The following is a 25,000-nucleotide window of genomic DNA, read 5'->3' as shown; positions in this document are numbered from 1 at the left end:
TCAGGAGAAGAGCTTCAGGATTTAATAGCTGTTTTCAAATCTAACAACATTGATGGTCAGGAATTATTGAGTCTTACTAAAGAAAACCTTCAGAATGATTTGAAAGTTGGTAAGATCTATGAAATAAGCATACACAAAATAATTCAACTAGCAGTTGGCTATTAAACAGGGCTAAGCCCCAAACTGAAGAAAACCTGCGCTGCTTTCAAGAATCAGGGACATGGTCTCAAGATATGAGGTAGACCATTTAGGACTGAGATGAAAAAGCATTTCTTCAAAGGGTAGTCAATCTGTTGAGGCCAAGATGCTGAATGTTTAAGGAAGAGGATTTTTTTTCCCTCTGCTTCAAAGGCAGTGAGGGATAGGGGGAGAAAGAAGCAATATATCATTGAGACTGAGCATCAGCCAAGATCATATTAAGTTGTCTACTGCTGCTCCTAGTTTCAATGATAATGACTAATGCATAGAATTGTCTGGAGGTAAGTTTGACATGATTATTCACCTTTAAAAGTCTCCCATAAACCAGAGAACTAAAAGCACAGGAGTTCAGCAAGGAAATTCCAACAGGAGAACAGCTAATGGCTTAGTTCTTGGAGCAAGGACTATACAGTCAACAGATGGGACAGGCCATTAAATTGGCTAATATGGCAGAAGTAGCGTTTAGTCATAGTGCACCTTACCAACAAGGATCAGGAATTTATATAAATGGATAGATTTTTCAGAGCCATATTTCCATTCTGACAGTTCTCATATAGTGCAGAACTGTTGGGCTAAGGCAAACCAGTACTTCTTCGCAGCAATGTGCTGCAGTATTTTGAAATTAAAAGGTCCAGAACCAAAAACAGCCACTTTATCAGCTGCTGTCAAATGGTAAGTATAAAAAAGACAGGGTGGTAGATATGTAGGATGCAAGTTTAGAGTAGTTTGCTATAGCTGGGTGCAGTGCGAAGTTTGAGTGGAACCAGGAGGGTGGTCACAGCAGCAATGGAAACGGAAACTGGAAGAAGTTGCATTGTTGTTGAACTCTATTTACAGAGGATGAATGTCAGTAGTAATTTTAATCTAGGATAGTCGTGAGCTGTGAACCAGGCAGCAATTGAAGATTCTTAGGACTAGGAGAAATGAGGCTGCTGCTCTGGGATAGGCATAAATAAGACACGAACCTCATAAGAGCAGAAGGTAGCTAAAAGCCTTAAATTATGTGGACTAGTGATAAGAAATTAATCATAATCAGGTCAGTAGCCTCCTCTCATTAAGATCCTGAGATCGACCAACCTCTGTAAACCCTTTCGTGTTTGCTGCAGGAATGTAGGTGGGTGCTCAGCAACTGGACCCATTGTTCTTCAAGTGTCTGTTGTTGAGTAAGTGGTAGATATTGAGTGATGATGTGTAACTAACACAATGGTTCATCACCTGCGACTAGCCAAGTTTTAGTGTATGAACAGGGTAGATTCTCATTTAGGAAGCAGGGAGCCAATAAATGGTGTATGAGAAGCCATTTCACTTCAGAAACCAGTACAATCACATGCATTCAAAAGCCAGATTCCAAAACAAGTTGGGCTTAACATCACCAGGAGGTGTCAATGTTTCGGGTAGCTGAAACGTTGGCTTCTTCTTTCTTCCAGATAGTGCCTGGCTTGCTGTGTTCGTCCAGCATCTGCAAGTTTTTTGTCTCTAACTGGGCTTAAAATCATAACGCAAGTGAGAATAAGGAAGGCAGATAGAAGAATTAGACTTGAAGCTATAGGTTCAACTCCGCAATGCATACGTGGAGACAGATGGATAACTTGCTTGGCAGCTCAAATTTATAAGTTCAAAGCTGCAATCATAGGTAATATTTTTGGAGAACACTTCATACACAATTGAAAACGTTTCATGTTAATATTCCTCCATATTCTTCTAGCATATAACTTAGATTTAAGCCAAGGTTCAATTTTTGCTGTTTATTCATAAAAATGCATTAGAGCTTGCTCCAATTAATATTATTTTTACAGGGTCACTTGGACTGCGTAACAAAGCAATGCGAAAAATTGAAGAACTAAAAGCCAAAATGGAACTCATTTGTGTGGAGGTACCAGACGAATTCCTCTGTCCAATATCAAGGGAGATCATGACTGATCCAGTGATTGCTTCAGGTAGTGAGATTGATACTTGTAATTGTCAAAGTTAGACCACTTTTCTAAATTTAGATGTGCAACCTCAGCAGCTATAAGGTAGTCTGTCTGGGATATATACTCCAACTTCCTCCCGCATCAAGCCAAAAGTAGTTGTTGCAGAGTAAGATGATAAAGTACTTTGAGGCTCCCTGTTGAGAAGTGAAGACTGTGTTAATGTTGTTTGCTCTCACTGACTCAACAACTAACCAGTGGAGCTCTAGTATTTATTGTGCAATTGACACTTTATTCATTTGATAGATGGCTACTCTTATGAGAGAGAAGCAATTGAGAGCTGGATTAATACTAAAAAACGTACAAGTCCTATGACAAATAAGCCATTGGAAACATCTTTAATAACACCCAACAGAACACTTAAAATGGCTATTGACCGCTGGATAGAAGCCCGACAAATACTACGAATGCCAGCAAACCAAGGATGCGATTAAATCTTGGGTAGGTGTTTTTATCAAGAGAAAGAAATATTTAAATAACAGTTTGAGTTTCATTCATTTCTAATTAAATGTTAGCATCCAAATTTTAAAATAAATAATGGACTGAATTGTATGTTAAGTTTTAAAGCATACAAACTAGGTGGTAGCCATTATAATATTTAACAGCTTGTGTGGAAATATAAGGAATAAATATCCTGCAGTAAGAAAATTTGTCAACATTATTTGCATTTATATGCTAATGGATGTAGAAAAACATGCAGTCAGAGACTAGTGCTGAAACAACCTCCCAAAGCCCAAGTTTTATTCGTCTGGAGTAAATAAATTGAACATCCCTGGAGAGTGCATTTATGAAAATCAGTTCAGTTGACAAAAGACAATTCACAACCCATAAATATTAGAATATACTTATCTTTTATTTTTTTTTGAGTATGTTCTAGAAAAGAGAATTAAATCAAACATTAGAAATTATACAATACTTTATCAGATTTTTTTTTCCTCTGCTTGGCAATACAATATGCTATAAGGAATAAATTATTAGCAGTTTAGTTAAAGAAATAATTACATGATCTGTGGGTGGGAAAAATAGCGGAAATAAATAGTTAGTATTGGGAAACTTGTAATATAACCACTATTTTACACAATTTAATTAGTGCAACATATTGATTTAGCCAAGTTTTTCATGACTACATAAATCATTCTACAAGAGGTTTGTCCAAGGGCTGGCTGATTTGTAAAAATAACTGCAGTGTGTATCTTAACTAAATCTACATCTTCCTTTTCACTGAAATGTTAAAAATGCATGTTCTGTATACAAGATTTTTTAAAAATAACAGCAAAAGCACTCTACAGCAATTTTATAAAGTGCAGTTATTCATTTTGTGTTAAATGCAATATTACAAGAATCAGTGCAAGAGCCAGCTAGGTTAAAGCTTACCTTTTTATAACAACATGTAATTCCCTGCCACAGAAAGTGGTTGAGGCCAAAACATTCAATGTTTTGAAGAATTCAGGTATAGTTCTTAGGGTTAAAGGTTATATGGAAAAAGTGAGAACAGAGTACTGAAATGGATGATCATGTTGAATGACCTATTCCTGCTCCTATATATCAGTAACTACAAATTCTACTACTAGATTACAACTGAGACAAAAAGGTAATGACTATTGCTTACCAGTAGAGTTCATCAGTCTAGTTTACACATTAGATTCTATAAAAGATTGCTTTGGTTTTAATGGAGTATTATTACTTGAATGTGTATCTCGAGCTATGAGAGATTGTGACTTAGAACTCTGTGGAACCGTCAAGGATGAATTAGATTCTTGCAAGTTTGTGGTGGTCTGACAAGTCTTGGAATGCATTCCGTTGTGAAGATTTCCAGCAGAACCCAGAGTTGGAAGTTTTTTATGATCATGATAGGCACCAACAGATTTGGTAAACTGTGGCTCACAGTGAATATTTTGGCCAGTAGGAATTGAAGCATTTGTAACTACTCCATCTATTGATTGATCATGCCACAATCGAATCTGTTGACTGTTGGACTGATGCTGCTGGGATCTTACTGTTTTATCAATTATTCCCATAAATGGTGTAGTCCTTGGTCTGCATTCAGCTCCACTCAAGTTTTGGTTGGACTTCTCCATATTACATTCCAAGCTGTTTTTGAGGTGAGCATTTGAAGTTTGCCTGTTGTCAGAGACAGTGCTATTGGAGGCTAGACTGCTTGTAGAACCAGAAATAGCTGAAGACTTCACATGTACTCCTTGATCTACATTTTCTGATAAATCCATTGACACATTTATAACATTCTCAGTTGTAGTATGTTCATTGTGCTGCAGCTGCACAGACCAAGCTGAAGCCACCCTTTCTCCAGAAGTCCCAGAAAATGTTCTGGTATTGACTGCACGCTCTATTTGTTGAGCATTTCTATTGCTGGGTAAGGGGACTGGAGGAGTTTTATGATCATGGTGGGAACTTGTATTTCTTCCTCCAGTTTGTAAAAAAGTCATATGCTGGTTTGTTTTCACAATTTGAGCTTGTCTGGGAGGCTGAGTAACTAGACCTTGCTGTGTAAGTGGTTCCCAAAGGAATTTGTGTTTAGTTTTATTCTGTGGAGAGATAGCCCTTGGGGTCTGTTCAGAACTTGCATCATCTTGAAGTCCTTTTTTAAATAGAACTGAGCTTGGAGAATGCTGAAGCTTTGATGATGCAGGTTGAATTTCACTAGGTAGTCCAACACTAGCCTCATCAACTCCTTCAATGCCAAACAATGAGCTGTCGAGGTGTTGGTGTAGTAATTCCTCTTCGTTATCAGATTCGTTGTTTTGCTGTGGTTGCTGATACTGCTGTTTCTGTTGTTGTGCTCGATGTAGTTGTTTACATTCCTCTTCTATTCGAGCCAGGAGCCGCTTTATTTCTCGGTTGTTAGGACAAAGCTTAGCAGCCTCTTGTAGATCTGACAGAGCTGCAGAAAATTGCCTGTAGAAAAGAAGTATTATTCGCTATGTAATGAATTTTATTCCAAGTTTTTAAGCAGACAGGAGCTCACTTTTCAAAATACACAATATAACAGCACCCAAATCTTTATTTCCAAGCCCTATTCATTTGCAGAGTTAATTGCTTCAGATGGGTTGCAAAGACTACTCTAGGAGACATGTATGGCGTTCTCACCTGCTGTTCCTTTTAGCCCTTCCTCTGGCATAGTAAGCTTCATATGATTTTGGCTTTAATTCCAATGCCTTAGAAGCAAATTCCTCTGCCATTCCGAAGTCCTGGAGTTAAAAAAAGGCAAAAGTGGGTACACTTAGTGTGAAATCTTACCCAGTTCTGTCAATTATTTTCTCTCAGAAATTTTCTTAGTTGTAAGGATATTGATCTGAGTGAGGGAAAAGACAGGGCAAATACAAAAGAACACTGGAGAAACTCAGCAAAACTGGCAGCATCTGTGGAGTGAGGCAAAAAACAAATAGAATTTTCTCTGTTGCCACGTCTGTTGAGCTTCTCCAGTATTTAACTTTTATTCAAGTTAGCATTAAGCGCTTGGCCAAGTTGTTACTCCAAGAGCTTATTCAGAAGGAGGAATAATGGAACAACTAAATTATTACAGCATGAAGACGGCGGAAGGAAGAAGGCAAGTAAAGACTTTTCATTCTAACCAAACAGTAGGAATGAGATGGAGGCAGGGACAAACTTGAAAGACTAAAGGGAATACAGAAGAAGCAATTTCTGAAATGTGCAGAAGTTGTGGCAAGTGGGTTTCTAGCCCCATGGAGCAAGCACCAGATATGGTTTTGCAAAATGAACTGAGGCAAGTGGAACATAGTTTAGTGTGGGTGTAATTTGAGAATGCTGACTACACCATCCAATTCAATGCTTCTTGTCTTTTACTAGATAAAGATACTAATTTGGAAAGGGAATGATTGAGGAAGCTGTTAAAAAAGGATACTGAGGTACAAGGTAGAGCTAGTGTTGATAGGCCACGTCATAACAACAGAGGAGAGAAAAATGAAAGTTTAGAATCCCTACAGTGTGGAAACAGGCCCTTCGGCCCAACAAGTCCACACCGAACCTCAGAGCATCCCACCCACATCCATCCCCCTATGACCCACCTAATATACACCCTCTACCTCCCTGAACACTACAGGCAATTTAGCATGGCCAATCCGCCTAACCTGCACATATTTGGACTGTGGGAGGAAACCCGGGGAGAATGTGCAAACTCCACACAGGCAGTCGCCCGAGGCTGGAATCGAACCCAGGTCCCTGGTGCTGTGAGGCAGCAGTGCTAACCACTGTGCCACCCAAAGTAATCATTCTTTGAGGATTACCATCAAGGATGCAAAGTGAAATTCTGAAGTAAACCACCCCAATGTCAACAACGTGTCAAATACTGAAGTAACCTATCCCTATGCAGAAACATCAGGACAAATATTTGCACCAGACGGAAATGCCATTAAATGGCATTTCCATCAACCTCCTGAAAGAATAAAAAACGTAATCACTTTAAAATTTACATATATTGGGCCCAGAAGGCTGTTTAAAAACACAACACAACAATAATAAGGTTGCATAATTATAGGATACCCTCAAAACAACTTGTTAGGCCTCAGCTGGCTGTTATACTTTAAGATAAATGTCAAGCATGAAAGATCTTGGAAAAGGTGCAGGGAGAATTCAGAAGTGGAATGTACAGATTGACAATAAGGGACAGTAATTCATCAAGATGCATTAAGCATTAGAAACAAATTACTAAAACTGGAAACAGTGATGACTACAGGGAATTTATGATACAGTGGAAACAGTTGAAGCCAGCAGATAAAAATTAATACAATATAGTATTCAGGAATACTACAAAGGCAAATTAAGTTGAATCTGTAGGAGGGAACAAGCCTTAAAAAGAACTACTCTGATCAGAGTATCTGTCTTACTCTAGGCAGAGACCATCATTCAAAACCAGCAGCAGAAGGACATTGTCTTCTAGAGATTAGGAAAGAGCTAAATGCAAACAAATGAGGGAACAACCAAAGCAATGTTATAGAACCTTGGAAAGGTATAATGATAAAAATGTTGGATAAATGCATTGCTAAAGCAAATAAACTTTACTCTAGGTTTACTCTGAGGAAAAGTAAATCTCTTTTTCCTTGCAGGACTTGTAAAGTGGCTACATGGATAAAGAGAAGAAAATGCAGAAACATACGAAACAGGTGCTTGGAGAAAACAGAAAAGCAAAACAAAATGATAAAAATCGCAAATTGCTAAACCAAAACCCATAAGGCTGTTATGAAGGAAAGCCCTGAAAAAGAAATTAAAAAAGGTCAATAGGTAAGAGGAGTAGAACAAGTGAGCATTAATTCAAGCTAATAAAAGGCAAACTTCAGGATTCTGAGAAATTATTTACATCCAGATCAACATATGGACTAGATTTTCCAATAACACTACAGAGTTAAAACTCTGGAAACCTAACAAATAATTTAGAGAATTCAGGTCCTTCTTGGAGGATAGCTTGAAATGTGCTAAGTATTTACAGATTAGGCAGGCAAGCTATCGTATAAAATGGGTTGTACAAATTTGGTTATCCAACATCTGTAGTTTAATATACTATGTAACTATTAATGCTTTACTTGTACAGTTATGGTGAATTTTTTACTTGAAATATAAAATAAAGCTGGAAAACTAAATCTGTTGGCCAACAAACTGATTCCCAGTTCTGAAATAAGCATTCAGGATTCTTAGAGACAGTGGTTCCTGATTATTATGCACTTAAGTTTTGGCCAATAACCAAAACAGATGACATATCTGGGAAAGACCCTGGTGATCAGGATAACCGTTTGGGTTTTCAGTCCAGTTCTGACAGCTGGAAACTACAGAACATCAAAGCAAGAAAGATGTAGATCAGGAGAAGCAAAGAACAAGAAGCCTCTTAGTTTCCATAGTGCTATGATTTTTCAGAAAATACAAAATTCTACTGAAGCATAAGCAAGGTTAAAAGTGAAACTGTAAGGTTAAGGCAGAGTAAGTCAAGATAGAAGTAACATAAATACTACAGTGATGCAATTTATAAGATGGCTGTAAGTGAAAGGGGTTTATTTAGAGAAACATACATATACAATTGAAGAAACAAGCTAACAGATTCCTGTGATGATGAGCATTCAAGAGCTAAACAGAGTATTCCATAAATCCAGTCAACTTGAAGGACCATGTATATTTGAACCCAGTAGGCTTAAAGCTGTTAAGATTACGTACAAATGGCCATTTAATATCTGAGCATTATCATACAGTAGTTATGGCAAATTGAGAGAATTCAGCTACAATGCAGAATAATTTAAATTATATTCATGTAATTTTGCATAAATAAAACATCTGACTTTAATTATTGACAAAGACGTTTAAACATGCATTTTTGAGTGCAATGAGTTATCTTATTTTGTTTGCGATTGTCTAAACCAGGTATACAATATATTGAAAAGACAGGCTAAAATTAAATGGGAGGAATCCAGCCCTCTCTTGCATGCACCCGTTAAGGGGGCACGGCTTAATCCTAAATCTCTTCCTCTGTGTAACAACCTCGACTAGCTTCTTGACCTTGCCACATCCATTTTATCACTGGGTGTGTATGCTACCACCACCCCTTCCTTTGTACCTCTTCCTGAGAGGATCCCCAATTTATTTACAGCTGTCTATTCAAAATCCCAACCATGAAGCATTTGGCTCTGTTTGCTGCAACATTTCTGCAGTAATCAATTTACTAAACCACATTGTCATTACTACCTTTATGATCTCATCCTCAAAAGAATGAGTACTTCTCCCTCACTCTAAACCATACCCTGGGTACAACCCTCATCTCTGTTCCCGTAAGTTTAATGGATGCACACTTGACAGGACATAACTGATTCAGCCATCTTCTACATCTGAAAGGATCAATAAAAGCATGAACAAGTTCTGTTCACCACTGGATGACAGAAATAACCTGGGTTTCTTTACTGCAAACTGTCTCTTTCGTTTGCCCTTCACTTCAACAAGAAACGTGAGGAACTTGAATTTGTTTGTCACAAAACCCAATACCGTCCAATAAGCTGGAATTATCATGTCCCTGAGATCCACCTGTTGTTTCCATTGATTATTCCTACAAAATAGCTGATCACCTGACTTCTACTCTGGCTCATTAGCCGACACTGAAACTGGTACTCTTTAACCACTACCCCTCTTTCATTTAAGTCAATTGTCGTCACCCCTTTCGAAAAATGCCTGACCGTATTGTCCTTGGAAACAATCATTTCACCTCAAAACTCTTCGTTCTTTTCCCAAGTCCTTAAATATGTAATTTTCTTTTAATCACTGTTACTCCCACAGCACTAAAATACTTCTTATCAAAGTTAAAAGATCCTTTTGAACTGTGACAAAGATAAACTTTGTCTCCTTGTCCTTGATCTGTTTGCAGCTTTTGACCCTTTACATCATCTTCCTCCACCTCCTCCACTCTTCTTTACGTAATCATAGCGAAAGAATTACTAGTAATGACTTCTCTTCCTGCTCCCGTACTGTAACCTCTGGTGCTCCCCATGGAACTTCCTTTAGCTCTCCCTTTCTTATCCACGTGCTATCCAGCTGTAGTTTTCACCTGTATGCCTGTACGAGATTTACTTTTTGAGAATATAAACTGAATCAGAAGCTGAACAGATAGATAGCTGAAATACCAGGTGAGTTTTGCTACTTGGAAAAAATCAAGTAATGCAAGACAATAGATAACAAAGTGTGGAGCTGCAGGAACACAGCAGGCCAATGGATGAAGGAGTGGAAGGGTGGATTAGTAAGTTTGCGGACGATATGAAGGTGGTTAGAGTTGTGGATAGTGCGGAGGGCTGTTCCAGGTTACCAAGGGACATTGATAGGATGCAGATCTGGGCCGAGAAGTGGCAGATGGAGTTTAACCCTGAAAAGTGTGTTGTGATTCATTTTGGAAGCACAAACTTGAAAGCAGAATACAGGGTTAACGGAAACATTCTTGGCAGTGTGGAGGAGCAGAGGGATCTTGGGGTTCATGTCCACAGTTCCCTGAAAACTGCCACCCAGGTAGATGGAGTTGTTAAGAAGGCGTATGGTGTGTTAGCTTTCATTAATAGCGGGATTGAGTTCAAGAGCTGTGAAGTTATGCTCCAGCTATACAAAAGCCTGGTTCAGCCACATCTGGAGTATTGTGTCCAGTTCTGGTCACCTCATTACAGGAAAGATGTGGAAGCGTTGGAAAAGGTGCAGAGGAGATTTGCCTGGAATGGAGGGAAGGTCTTACAAGGAAAGGTTGAGAGCGCTAGGGCTTTTCTCTTTAGAATGACGAAGGATGAGAGGTGACTTGATAGAGATGTACAAAATGATCAGAGGTATAGATAGAGTGGACAGCCAGAGACTTTTCCCTCGGGTGGGAGGTAGCTATTACAAGGGGGCATAGTTTTAAAGTGAGTAGAGGTAGATATAGGGGAGACGTCAGAAGTAGGTTCTTTACTCAGAGTGGGCAGGGTGTGGAATGCATTTCCGGAGAGGGTAGTGGAGTCGGCCTCATTAGGGGCATTTAAGCGGCTATTAGATAGGCATATGGATGACAGTATAAGGTAGGGGTGGAGGTTAGACAGACCTTAGGATTAGGGTAAAAGTTCGGCACAACATGATGGGCCGAAGGGCCTGTACTGTGCTGTACTGTTTGTTCTATGTTCTAGGCCAAGCACCATTAGAGGAGCAGAAAAGCAGACAATGTTATTTTTAAATCATTGAAGGAGACACTTTGAGATAGTGGCATTGACAGTCCAGGAAATTCTACCTGACAATAGTTCTTTCATTAATTGAGCAGTTTGTTGCAAAGCTGTAACTGCAAGGGCCGCCAAAGATGTTCACAGCCTGCAAATTGAACACATCCCTCCTTTCTTTCCCTCCATTTACGGGAAAAGTAAAATCAAGAAAGCTTAGAAGAAAATAAAATTCTAACAAGACTTGTGCTAGATTAATGTGCTGGATCGTTTGTCAAAGTGACAAAAGACCATTACTTTACAGATAGCAACGGGTGGAAACAGGCCATTTGGCCCAACAAGTCCACACCAACCCTTGGAGCATCCCACCCCTGAACACTATGGGCAATTTAGCATGGCCAATCCACCTAGCCTGCACATCTTTGGACTGTGGGAGGAAACTCACACAGACAGTCAACCAAGGGTGGAATCGAACCCGGGTCCCTGGCACTGAGGGGCAGCGGTGCTAACCACTGAGCCACTGTGCTGCCCTCTTATCAAACAATCTAACCTATCCTTGAAATCTGGTTTATTGATTTTCAAAGTTCTATTTTTTCCCAATCATGTGTGTCAAACAATCAGTCTTAATTGTGAATAAGTGTGTGCAGGTATTTTGGGGATTTAAAGTTCAAGTTGCCCAGCAGTAAATTAGAAATTCTAGCTTTTCTGTCATTTGTTAATTGCGTGCTATAATAATTGCAGTTATTTTGTTAGTGATGAAAAATGGCACGGATTGCTTTTGTCCTGTACAGTAGTCAGGCATGAATATTGGGAAGACTAGTGCAGGTTTTATTCTCCTATCAACCTATGCTTGCTGATCTACATTGCTCTCAATTAAGTAATGCTTTGATTTTAAAATTCCCATCCATTCCGCTCTCTCTCCGCCACCCCACCAATACCTGCATGAGCTGACTCCTGCTTAAATCTGTAATGTCCCCCAATTCTCCAACGTACTGGAGTTCCTCCCTATATCTCTATACCTCACATTCTTCCTTTTAAAGACTTACCTCATTGATCACACCATAGTTAGTGCTGTATGCTTTGTGAAGCTCCTTGTGATATTTCAATATGTTAAGGAGGCTGTATAAATACAAGTTGTTTGACTTCTTTTACACAGATACAAAACATACACAATATCAGAAATTCCAATTAGCAGCATCAACTGGGCTTTTTCTACCATTTGTTGGTTATCTTAAAAATTGGTACACTCTTCTTCAAACCAAGTAATGTGTGTAAGCTAAACACTGCAATTTGTTTTAATGTCAACGGTTAATGCATTTCATCACAGTTCTTGACCCAGCACCTGTTAAACAAAAGATTTTCACTAAGTCAGGCTTTGAGAAAATAAACTAGAAGAAATTAAATAGAATAACTTACATTAGTTTTCCTCCGACATCGGGATAGGTTTAAGTAGAGAGAAACCCTCAGATCTCTGAAAGATAGAATTTCGTCCCCAAAGCCATCACGTGGAAATTTTCTTAAGGCATACTGATATCTCTGGGCTGCCTCCTTCATCTTTCCTTTCTGCGGGAGTTGAGAGCAAAACCTTATTCGTATTTATCTTTATTAGTTGTTAAGCTTATTTATTCCATTAAGACATCAGATCCAAAGGATCGGAGGGAAAAAACTGGATAAAATCCAAATTACCTACAGTCTGCAATGGCCTGATACATTCGTCTTGATAAAAATTAACTATACCATGGTTTAGAAAGAGGAGAATTCTGGGCCTAACTAGTAACCTCTAGCTGTAGGAGTTCTGCAGATGCTTTTAATGATATATACTTTCAAAAACTTTTTACAAAGTGAGTGGAGATCTAGATGAATAGCAAATGTAAGATTAGTTTTTAGTTTGCAAGGCAATATAATCAGTAAAGAATGAAGGAGGCATGTGGAGAAGAATATATGGAACAATTTACAAGACATAATATTAGAAAAGGAATCACTTCATTTTAATACTTTCTGCATTTCATACCTTAAGTTTTTCCATTGTTTGCTATATTTTCTGTTCATTTCCCTTTCCATTTTGCTAAACTTTGCTTTTTTTTCCCAATCCAGCACCTTTACCTTTGTTATTTCATTATTCTTTGCTACCATTGCTGTCCAGCATTTTTAAAAGGTCCGGATTGATATCAGTTCTAATAATGGCATATCATACACGAATAACAGTTACAAAGCACAGTATGTAGGGGAGCTATAATTCACAGAACACACCAAAGAATCAATATCAGACAGAAAAATAATGTCATAAAGTGCAATATGGAGACAGCAATACCTTCACTCTTCTGCTTTGATTTATTAACTTAGCAAACCGAAAAAAGGTGTAACATGTAGATGTTTTTCCTTGCAAGTATAGACTTTAGAGCTCCCACTAAGACTGAAAATAGTAGAGAGAAATTTGGTGGTTGTCCAGTGAGCTATTGGCAGATAAATACCAAGTATTGAAAATGCCATTAACAATTTCCAAATATATCTATACATGAGCAACATTCGAGAGCGCCAGCCTGGCTTGAAATCTTCCATCGTTTAACCCACAACAAGTTTGGTATTAGTCAGTTTTGGAAAATATTTTTGGTACAGGTCGACGAGGTACCCTTCATCATAAATCCCTCCACATCGTGTAGTTCATATTTACAAGCTAGAACATGCAAATCCTGGGTTCTCTCCAGGGTTAGGTCATCAAGCCAGATCAATATCCCATTTTAAGTGTTCTATGAGATTGACATCAGCTGACTCAATTTGTCAGAATTGAACATGGAGTTAGAATTTCTGAAGAAGGGTCTCGACCCGAAACGTCAGCTTTCCTGCTCCTCTGATGCTGCCTGGCCTGCTGTTATCATCTCAGACTCCGGCAGCGGCAGTTCCTACTATCTCCAACCTCTATCTATCCTGTTTCATAAAGTCTCCTCTCATTCTTCTAAATACCTGACAGTATAAGCCCAACCTATTAAACCTTTCCCATAAGAAAATTTTTCAATACTCAAAATCAATCCAGTGAATCTTCTGTGGACTACCCCCAAGGCCAGTATATCTGTCGTCAGATAAAGGGCCCAAAACTGTTCATAGTATTCCAGATGTGGTCTGTCCAATGCTTTGTATAGCCTTAACAGCCCTATTTTCATACGGTATACAAGACAAAACAGTAATGATAATGATACATTAGGACTGATTTTCAATTTACATTTAAGCCTATACATTTGACTTTAGATGGAATTTAATTAATCCACATTGAACATGATTACTATATTTCAACTTTATTAAAACTGGATGAACATTGGACATTAGCAATACTTGTTTCCATCCCAGTATTATTCAGAGGGTGCCAACAGAATTATAATACAAGTTAAATATAGCTATTTTCCCCCTAAATGTATGTGTTCAAACTCTGTTCTTTATATAAATAAAAAATCTCAAATGTTGTGAAAATTGCAATTTTTAAAAGACGATCATTTTGGATTCCATTTTTGTTATCGACTGAGAACCTTAACTGGAGGCCCATTACAGTTAGTTCAGGATACTAATGTCAACAATAATAGGAGAGAATACCATGTAAATTAGGAAACAATTAAGGGATGCAAGACTGTATTTTACAGGTCTCTATCGTGTAGCAAAGAAGGAAAACATCAAGTTATCCCATAGTTCTGAGGTTCTGCAAAAGAGTGGACTTGATTATCAAGACAGTACATCAGAAAGGAACAGCAGCTTCTGAACTGCACTGAAAGTTTAAAGGCGTGCATTGTTCTAAGTCATATGATATTTCAACATGGTCAGAATATACCTTATATAGTAGATTTCCCTCTTCCATTAGTTTCTGGAGTAAAATGATCAAGATGTCTGGTTTGGATGTGGCCATTGCCCAAGCTGCATTACCTAGACAAGTAATGATATCGCTTTGTTTTAGAAAAGGACATATCCTTAGGTCAAGTTAAACATCAAGTTGTATAAACTTTAAGACATTTTCTTCAACAGAAAATTCTGTTCAAAACCAAATACCTAAACAATCATAAGAACTCCTGTAGCCTTTGTAACACATTAATGGAAGCTTTTTAAAATTTAAATCTTATAATTAAAAGAGATGTCCTACTGAAAACTGCCCTAGCAATATGGCATTTCTGAGGCTGAGTGAGACTCCAGGATGGTATGTTGCCTCCCTGGTGCCAAGGTCGAGGATATTCTGAAGGGGGAGGGTGAGCAACCAGAGGCAGTGGTCCATATTGATACTAAATGACATAGGTAGGAAGAGTGTTAAGGTCCTGCAAAGGGAATTTAGGGAGTTAGGTAGGAAGTTGAAGAGAGGACCTTTTCAGTTGTCATCTCTGGATGACTCCCTTTGCCACATGCTAGTGAGGCCAGAAATAGCAATACAGACGAATGCAAGGCTAAAGAACTGGTGTAGGAGGGAGGGCTGGCTTCAGATATCTAGATCTTTTAGATTTTGTGCAGCACAGGTGGAACCTATGCAAGAAGGACGGACTGCACCTAAACTGCAGGGGCACTAATAACCTTGCAGGGAGGTTTGCTAGTGCCACTTGGGAGGTTTTAAAGTAACATGGCAGGGGAATGGGCAACAGAGCAGTAGGTCAGTCTGTGAATTGATTAAGGAGGAGGTTGACATTAAGTCAATTAAGACTGATAGGAAGAATAGGCAGGGCCAGTATAACAAACATGGCAGGACTGGCAGTCTGCAATGTATTTTCTTTTCTGCAAGAAGTATAACAAGTAAAGCAGTTGAGCTTAAGAGTGTGGATTATGACATGGAACTGCAATGTGGTAACCATTAAAGAAACTTGGTTGAGACAAGGGCAAGACTGGCAGCTCAACATTCCAGGCGAGATGGAGAGGGATGTAAAAGCTGATTAATGATAATATCACAGCTGTATTGAGAGGGAACATCTTGAAAAGCTTATGAGTGATGCCATACGAGTAGAACTTAATAACAAGAAAAGTGCTATCACTATAATGGGGTAATATTATAGGCCTACCAAAAGCCAGTGGCAGATAAGGAACCAAATATGTAAGCAGATCAGGGAAAGATGGAACAACAGGGCTGTTGTCGTGGACGTTTTTAAACTTCCAACATTAATTAGGACTCCCTTAGTGCTTTGATGGGGTGGCATCTTGGAGATCTTCTTGACAGAATATATAGATAGCGCAACTAGGGAAGGAGTCATCCTAGACCTTGTACTGGGGACTGAGCCTGGTCAGGTGATCAGAGTTTCAGTAGGGGAGCACATTGGGAAGACTGATCATAAGTCAGTCAGTTTTAAAATAGTTATGGATAAAGAGAACACTGGTTCTGGGTGAAAGTGCTAAATTTGAGAAAAACTAATTACAACAGAATTATTACAGAGATAGTAGGAACTGCTGATGCTGGAGAATCTGAGATAACATGGTGTAGAGCTGGATGAACACAGCAGGCGAAGCAGCATCAGAGGAGCAGGAAAGCTGACGTTTCGGGTTGAGACCCTTCAGAAATGGGGGAGGGGAAAGGGATTCTGAAATAAATAGGGAGAGAGTGGGAGGTGGACAGAAGATGGATAAAGGAGAAGATAGGTGGGGAGTTAGGGAGGGGATAGGTCAGCCCAGGGAGGACAGACAGGTCAAGGAGGCGGGATGAGGTTAGTGGGTAGGAGATGGGGGTGGGGCTTGAGGTGGGAGGAATGGTTAGGGAGGCGGGGACGAGCTGGGCTGGTTTTGGGATGCGGTCAGGGCAGGGGAGATTTTGAAGCTTGTGAAGTCCACATTGATACCCTTGGGCTGCAGGGTTCCCAAGCGAAATATGAGACGCTGTTCCTGCAGCTTTCGGGTGGCATCATTGTGGCAATGCAGGAGGCCCAGGATGGACATGTCGTCCAAGGAGTGGGAGGGCGAGTTGAAATGGTTCGCCACTGGGAGGTGTAGTTGTTTGTTGCGAACTGAGCGTAGGTGTTCCGCAAAGCAGTCCCCAAGCTTTTATAAATAACACACAGTAGGAACAGCTCAACCTATTGTCTAAATATGAAACTTATGCTACATTTAGAAGCACCGGCACAAGTGTTAGGGAATTTCTATTTTCTCCTGCAAAGCCAATATTTCATTTAGAAATGAATCAATGTTATTAAATCTTAGAACTAGGGTCTTAGTTTGAGAATTAGGGCCAGACCATTTGGGAGAGATGTTAGGAAGCACTTCTATATACAAAGAGTGGTAGATGTTTGAACCTTTCTTCCACATAGGGCAGGGAATATCAGTTGTTAGTTTTAAATAGGAGATGGATAATTTTTGGTTAAGCAAAGGTATTAAGGGATATGAGCCAAAGACAGGATTTTGGAGTTAGGCTACAGATCAGCCATCTCAAATGAATGGTGGAACAAGCTCAAGGAGCCTGTTTGTATGTTCCTGGCTTTATTCAGAAATGCAAGGAGAGGCAGTGATGTAATGGTATTGCCTCAGGAGTAGTAAAGCAGTCACCCAGGATAATGTTTTGAGGGCATGGATTCCAATACCACCATAGCAAGATGGTAAAGAATAAACTCAAAAATCTGGAATAAAAACAGCCTCTGTGAAATCACTATCAATTGTCATAAAAAGCCATCCAGTTCACTAATGTCCTTCAGGGATAGAAAATCTATCATCCTTGCTTGGTGACTATGTGCACAACAATGTCAGCTATTCTTAACTGTCTTCTGGGCAATAATGCTGGCCTAGTAAGCAATGCACATATCTTATGAACAAATAAAAGAAATCCAAACACCAGTACAATTTTGGATATATCCTATTAAAAATAATAGATATTAGCATTAATAGGTGGTGCAATGCAGCTTTAAGATGGTAGCATTACAACTAAATATGCTTGAAAAACTAAGTAATTGTATATTACAGAAAAAAATGGGAACACCAAAGTCCCATTGTATAATTTATAACCAAGGGTGTAGGAAGCAGTGAAAACATTTATTGCAAAAGCAAGCTACCTTGATGACTAGCTATATTATAGTGGAAAGGAGGAGTTAAAATTTATTAAGAACAATGAAGCACATCATAAACTAAGCTACAAATTATATACAATACTTCAGTCTTTAGAATCTATTTCTGCAATTTTCATTAATCAGATAATCTCCAACAAAATCCCTGCAATTAAAGAAAATTTCAAGATATAATTCTAGAAAGTCTAAAACTATTGATCTGTTATTTTATTGCATGCATCAGTTTACAAATGAAGTAAAAATGCTGAATGAAAAATCATACCAAAGCCATGGTTTAAATTGGAAATGTGACATGCAGATTCACAGTGGATGCAGTTAAACTCATGAATCAGAAGCTACCACATGATATTTCAAACAAAGTTCTCATAAACAAGATTATAAATCAAAAGAAATTAACCAAGAACAAAAATGGCATCATAGCTTAAAGAAAATGACAATTCATTTTTGCAATTTTGTTTTCTGTCAGTCATAAAGCCATACCTAGTTTTGCACCTTTCTTAAGCAGCATTACCACCACTGAAGTGTTGCAACATCCAATTGCTCTGTCTAATGGACGCATTCCACTGTAGTCAACATGCTCAATCATTGCACCTCTTTCCACCAGATACTGAACCTGAACAGCAAATATAAAACTTACTAAACAAGTTTATTTTACCTGATGACATAAAATTTCATCATTTTAGACATTTGCCAGGATCGTTGTTTTAAAGCAAAATGTCTGAAACAACCTGAATATTCAATCCTTCCTCTTTTAGATCTGAATAATTAGTTTCTTTGTGGAACTAACATTCAAGTATATGCAATGCCCAAAATACACCTTAATATACTTGGAGACAGAAAGGACCGCAGATGCTGGAAGCTAGAGTCAGAAAACGTGGAGCTGGAAAAGCACAGCAGGTTAACCAGCATCCGATGAGCAGGAAAGTCAACATTTCAGGTCGGAACCCTTCTTCAGGATCCACATGTTTTTTGACTCTGACTACATCTTGATATAATTTAACTATTCTTTATATTAGCATTTTTATTGGTGATTTTTATATTCTTTCAAATAATTAATGAAAATAACAACAAATCAGTCTCATTTTGCTTCAAACATACCTCCTCCGAAAAATTACTCCGCATATTTTCCTTTCCGTCCTCTCCTAAAGACTTCTTGCTGGTGTTTTACAACAGCTTACAAGAGGTTGCCCTCAAGTACTTTGTACAAGGTGTTATTCATGTGTGAGCCTTGGCATATTATTCATCCACCCCCCACATGTATTTATATAGCAATTATAATACAAGAGGCAAGAGTTGAGATAGCTGACGATACAGGTGCCAAGCAATGGAGGAAAGGGAGCAATTTTGATTTGCTCTTTCATTGGATGTGACCATCACTGGCAAATCTTACTTCATCCCAAACTGCCCTTGGAAAAAGTCCTGATGGATTCTGAATCGCTGCTGTCCATCTGGAGTAAGTAAACTAGTGCAGGTGGGAATGGAGTTTCAGGATTCTGACATGGTGACAGTGAATCAATTGTGATGCATTTCCAATTCAAGTTGATATGACCAAGAAGTGAACTTGCAGATGGTGATTCACAAGCATTTGCTTCCCTTATCCGAGGTGGTAGAGGTCACAGGTTTAGAAGGAGCTGTCGAAGGAGCCTTTGAATCATCTTGTATATGGTACATGAAGCTGTCAGTGGTTTAAGGTGTGAATATTTAATAGGGTGGCGAATGGGGTGCCAATCAAGCTGGCTGCCATGCCCTGGATTATTTTGGGTTTCAAGTGTTGTTCGAATTGATCTAAGCAACTACAAGAACATTACAATACATTCCTGACATGTGCCTTGTCAATGCTGACACTCAGGAGTTACCCACTGCAGAGTTTCCAGCCTCTAACACGCTCTTGTAGTCACAGTATTGATATCTCATTAGGTTTCTGATCAATGGTAATCTCCAGAACACTGATAGTGGAGATTCAGCAAGGGTAGTGTCATTGAAACCCAAGACAAGATTACTAGATTCTCTTATTGTTGGTAGTTATTATATGGAATCTGTGTCATAGGAATGTTACTTGCCATTTATCAGGTCTTGTTGTATGTGGATATAGATTGCTTCAGTATGAGGAGTCATCAATCACTGTGCTACCACCTGTAAGCATCCCAATTCTGATCTTATGACACAGAGAGAAGGCCATTGATGAAACCTACCACCTACCACCACGTCATTGATGGTCAAGTCTGGAACATGAACTTAGGAACATCTGCTGCAATGTCCTGGAGATGAGATAATCCACCTTTAACAAATGACCATTTTTCTTCGAACTCAACCAGTGGAGAGTTTTCCTCTGGATTCCCGTGGGCTTCAATTTTGATAGGGATTCTTTATGTTGCACTTGGGTCAAAATCTGCCTTGATGCCAATGGAAGTCATTTTCAGTTCTTTTGACCATATTTGAATTAAGGATGCAATAAGGACTGGAACAGTAGTCCTGTCCAACCAAACCAAGCATCAGTGAGATCACTTTACATGTATTACTTGATGATGTTTCCACAACACCTCCCGCCATCCTCTGCTGATGCTCAAGATTAAACTGAAGCAACAAAGGTAGGCGATGGCCTAGTAGTATTATCATTAGACTATTAATCCAGAAACACAGCTGATGTTCAGGGGGCCCAGGTTCAAATTCCACCATGGCAGATGGTGGAATTGGAATTCATAAAGAGCATCTGGAATTAAGAGTCTATGATCACCATGAAATCATTGCCTATTGTCGGAAAAACCCATCTGGTTCACTGATGTCCTTCAGGGGAGGAAAATCTGCCGGCCAACATGTGACTCCAGACCCACAGAATGTGGTTGACTTTCAGCTGCGCTCTGAAATGGCCTAGCAAGCCATTCAGTTGTACCAATCACTACAAAGACGCAAAGAAATGAAACTGGACGGATCACTTGGCATCGACCTAGGCACCAGAAAAGACAACGGCAGCAACAGCCCTGTCAACCATGCAAAGTCCTCCTCACTAACATCTCGGGGTTAGTGCCAAAATTGGGAGAGCTGTCTAACAGACTAGTCAAGCAACAGCCTGACATAGTCATACTCACAGAATCATACCTTACAAACAATGTCCCAGACACCACCATCATCATCCCTAGATATGTCCTATCTCACCGGCAGGATAGACCCAGCAGAGGGGGCAGCACAGTGGTATACAGTCAGGAGGGTGTTGCTCTAGGAGTCCTCAACATTGACTCCGGACTCCATGAAGTCTGATGGCTTCAAGTTAAACATGGGCAAGGAAACCTCCTACTGATTACCACATACCATCCTCCCTCAGCTGATGAATCAGTATTCCTCAATGTTGAACAACACTTGGAGGAAGTACTGAGGGTGGTGAGGGCACAAAATGTACTCTGGGTGGGAGATTTCAATGTCCACCACGAAGAGTGGCTCAGCAGCAGTACTACTGATCGAGCTGGTCAGGTCCTAAAGGACATAACTGTTAGACTGGGTCTGCGACAGGTGGTAAGGGAACCAACAAGAGGGAAAAACATACTTGACCTCATCCTTACTAATCTTCCAGCTGCAGTTGCATCTGTCCATGACAGTATCAGTAGGAGTGATCATCGCACAGTTCTTGTGGAGACGAAGTCCCACCTTCACATTGAGAACAACCTCCATCGTGTTGTGTGGCACTATCACCATGCTAAATTCGCACAGATCTAGCAACTCAAGACTGGGCATCCATGAGGTGCTGTGGGCCATCAACAGCAGCAGAATTGTACTCCAACACAATCTGTAACCTCATGGCCCCTCATATCCCCCACTCAACCATTACCATCAAGCCAGGGGATCAACCCAGGTTCAAAGAAGAGTGCAGGAAGGCATGCCAGGAGCAGCACCAGACATACCTGAAGATGAGGTTTCAACCTGGTGAAGACACCAAACAGGACTACTTGCATGCCAAACAGTGAAAGCAGCAAGTGATAGACAAAGCTAAGCAATCCCACAACGAACGGATCAGATCTAAGGTCTACAGTCCTGCCACATCCAGTCATGAATGGTGGTGGACAATTAAACAACTCACTGAAGGAGGCGGCTCCACAAATATCCCCATCCTCAATGATGGAAGAGCACAGCACATTAGTGCAAAAGACTGGCTGAAGCATTCACAGCAATCTTCAGCCAGAAGTGCCGAGTGGACAATCATCTCAGTCTCCTCCAGTGGTCCCCAACATTACAGATACAGTCTTCAGCCAATTCGATTCACTCCACGTGATATCAAGTAAAGATTGGAGACACTGGATATTGCAAAGGCTACCGGTCCTGACAACATGACAGCAATAGTACTGAAGACTTGTGCTCCAGAACTTACCGCTGTCTTAGCCAAGCTGTTCCAGTACAGTTACAATATTGGTATTTACCAACAGTGTGGAAAATTGCCCAAGCATATCCCGTACATCAAAAGCAGGACAAATCCAACCCGGCCAATTACCGCTCTATCACTCTCCTCTCGAGCATCAGTAAAGTGATGGAAGGTGTCATCAACAGCGCTATCAAGCAGCACCTGCTCAGAAATAACCTGCTCAATGACACCCAGTTTGGGTTCCACCAGGGCCACTAAGCTCCTGCCCTCATTACAGCCTTGGTTCAAACACAGACAAAAGGAGCCGAATTCCAGAGGTGAGGCGAGACTGACAGTCCTTGATATCAAGGCTGTGTTTGACCGAGTGTGGCATCAAGGAGCCCTAGCAAAACTGGAATCATGGGTAGCGGGGGCAAACTCTCCGGTGTTTGGAGTCATACCTGACAACATAGGAAGATGGCCATGGTTATGGGAAGCCAATCATCTCAGCTCTAGGAACTCCTCCAGAGATGTCCTGGTGTCCTAGGCCTAACCATCTTCAGCTGCTTCATCAATGACCTTCCCTCCATCATAAGGTCAGAAGTGGGGATGTTCGCCGATGATTGCAGAATGTTTAGCAACATTCGTGACTCCTCAGATACTGAAGCAGTCCATGTTCACATGCAACAAGATCTGGACAATATCCAGGCTTAGGCTGACAAGTGGCAACTGACATTTGCGCCACACAAATGCCAGGCTATGACCATCACCAATAAGAGGCAATCTGACCACCGCCCCTTGACATTCAATGATGTTACCGTCACTGAATCCCCCACAATCAACATCCTGGGAGTTACCATTGACCAGAAACTCAATTGTACTCACCACATTAACGAAGTGGTTACAAGAGCAGGCCAGAAGCTAGGAATACTGCAGCGAGTAACTCATCTCCTGACTCCTCAAAACCTGTCCACCATCGACAAGGCACAAGTCAGGAGTTTGATGGAATAGTCCCCACTTGCCTCGATGAGTGCAGCCCCAACAACACTCAAGAAGCTTGACACCATCCGGGACAAAGCAGCCCACTTCATTGGCACAACATCCACAAGCATTCACTCCCTCCACCACCGACGCTCAGTAGCAGCAGAGTGTACTATCTACAAGATGCACTGCAGAAATTCACCAAAGATCCTCAGACAACAGACTTCCATCTAGAAGGGCAAGGACAGCAGATATATGGGAACAGCATCACGTCCAAGTTCCCCTCCAAGTCACTCACCATCCTGACGTGGAAATATATCAGCATTCTTTCACTGTCACTGGGTCAAAATCCTGGAATTCCCTCCCTAATAGCATTGTGGGTCAACCCACAGCAGGAGGACTGCAGCGGTTCAAGAAGGCAGCTCACCACCACCTTCTCAAGGGCAACTAGGGATAGGCAAGAAATGCTGGCCAGCCAGCGATGCCCACATCCCACAAAAATGAATTAAAAAAAAAAAAAAACTGGCCAGATTGGATTTCTTTTACTTTTGGTGGCCAGGACGTACCTGTTAATTTCCCACATTGTCAGATAGATATCGATTTTGTAGCCGTAATGGGTAGATTGTTTAGTTTTGGACAGCAAGTTTTTAGTACTACTACCAGGATGCTGTCAGGGTCCACAGCCTGTACTACATCTTGTATCTCTAGCTCTTTCTTTATATCATGTGGAATTATTAGTTTTTCTAAGTAATTGAAAGTTGGGTCAAAATTGATGAGATTGAGAAGAAACTTTCAAAAGAGGAGGAAAAAGAGGTAAAGTAATTTACAGACAAACAGAGATAGAGAGGGGTAATGAAATATTGTAAGGTTTTCCAACAATGTTTGGCTGAAGTGCCTGTGTGGAAGCACAAAAAGCTAGATACGGCAAACCAAAGCATTCTGGCAAAGATACAAAGTTAAGGCATTATTGTTGAATCCAAACCTGTCCTCATTCATTGTTCATAGAGCTGTATCCATAGCTTCAGACAGAAGTTACTTGCCAGCAATCAAGGGTAATTTTTTTATCCCCTTCATATTAAATGTCAGCATACTGCACAAGTTGAATTCAAGTCAGGTATCGAATATGGAACTGCCCCAGTCTTTGTGGCTCAGCTATGCACTGAACCTCAAGAGATTTGTCCATTTCATTTGAGAGTTAGAAACAAAGTAAGAACTTCTTATATTTACAGATAAAATATAGTTTCTTAATTCAAAACAGACTTCTGATTGGATAAGCATTTTTCTCTGCTGAAATGTATCGGTTAAAAGAAAAATCCCAGATTCAACTTTGGATATGGAAACTACAATTCATCTCACTTTCCCAGGTTACAGCGAAATTCGAGGATGGATTCTGCTCTTGATAACGAGCCAGTCATTTGATTTAAATTCTCATTTGTTACCATTTATCAATGCTTAGTTATCAAACGCATCATATCAATGCATTCATTTACATTATAAATAAAGTTTGATAATACTTACAATGTCAGAATCTCCATAAAAAGCTGCCAGATCTAGGGGTGTGCGACCATTCTTATCTGTGTGATCAATTGCTGCACCCTTCTCTACCAAAGTCTGGACCACAAGTTTTTGACCCTTCAGGCAGGACCAGCTCAAGGGAGTTAATCCTTCCTTATCTACTGCAGATATGGAAGCACCTAAAGATCAAAGTCAAATATTGAAACTTAGCAAGAAAATATAAATGTACAATTTAATAAAGACTTAATGTAGTTTACCTTTTGAAAGTAGAAATTCAACAGTGTTCACATGCCCTTCACAGGAAGCCACCATAAGTGGTGTACGTCCCTGCTTATCTGTTGC

The 25,000-nt window shown here is 40.0% G+C and overlaps 2 protein-coding genes across 3 annotated transcripts in view; one reads left to right on the top strand and one right to left on the bottom strand.

The window, feature by feature from the left end:
• Nucleotides 1-7,780, top strand: part of wdsub1 (WD repeat, sterile alpha motif and U-box domain containing 1) — a 58,445-nt gene extending 50,665 nt beyond the window's left edge. For both annotated transcript variants that reach the window (XM_048599559.1, XM_048599558.1), the window contains exons 10-14: nucleotides 1-109; nucleotides 1,995-2,135; nucleotides 2,415-2,609; nucleotides 7,036-7,152; nucleotides 7,250-7,780. In XM_048599559.1, the coding sequence (XP_048455516.1) occupies nucleotides 1-109; nucleotides 1,995-2,135; nucleotides 2,415-2,602 (438 nt within the window). In that variant the 3' untranslated portion in view covers nucleotides 2,603-2,609; nucleotides 7,036-7,152; nucleotides 7,250-7,780. The remainder of the gene's footprint in view (nucleotides 110-1,994; nucleotides 2,136-2,414; nucleotides 2,610-7,035; nucleotides 7,153-7,249) is intronic.
• Nucleotides 2,604-25,000, bottom strand: part of LOC109913378 (protein TANC1) — a 150,709-nt gene continuing 128,312 nt past the window's right edge. The window contains exons 11-17 of the mRNA XM_048599215.1: nucleotides 24,916-24,997; nucleotides 24,662-24,837; nucleotides 18,316-18,448; nucleotides 14,652-14,743; nucleotides 12,254-12,400; nucleotides 5,274-5,374; nucleotides 2,604-5,081 (exon numbers count right to left, since the gene is read on the bottom strand). Coding sequence (XP_048455172.1) covers nucleotides 3,800-5,081; nucleotides 5,274-5,374; nucleotides 12,254-12,400; nucleotides 14,652-14,743; nucleotides 18,316-18,448; nucleotides 24,662-24,837; nucleotides 24,916-24,997 — 2,013 coding nt within the window. The 3' untranslated portion in view covers nucleotides 2,604-3,799. The remainder of the gene's footprint in view (nucleotides 5,082-5,273; nucleotides 5,375-12,253; nucleotides 12,401-14,651; nucleotides 14,744-18,315; nucleotides 18,449-24,661; nucleotides 24,838-24,915; nucleotides 24,998-25,000) is intronic.

The sequence above is a fragment of the Rhincodon typus genome, chromosome 7 (genome assembly GCF_021869965.1).
Source record: "Rhincodon typus isolate 14 chromosome 7, sRhiTyp1.1, whole genome shotgun sequence".
NCBI classification, from domain to species: Eukaryota; Metazoa; Chordata; class Chondrichthyes; order Orectolobiformes; family Rhincodontidae; genus Rhincodon; species Rhincodon typus.
This window is presented reverse-complemented; position numbering and strand designations above follow the sequence as displayed.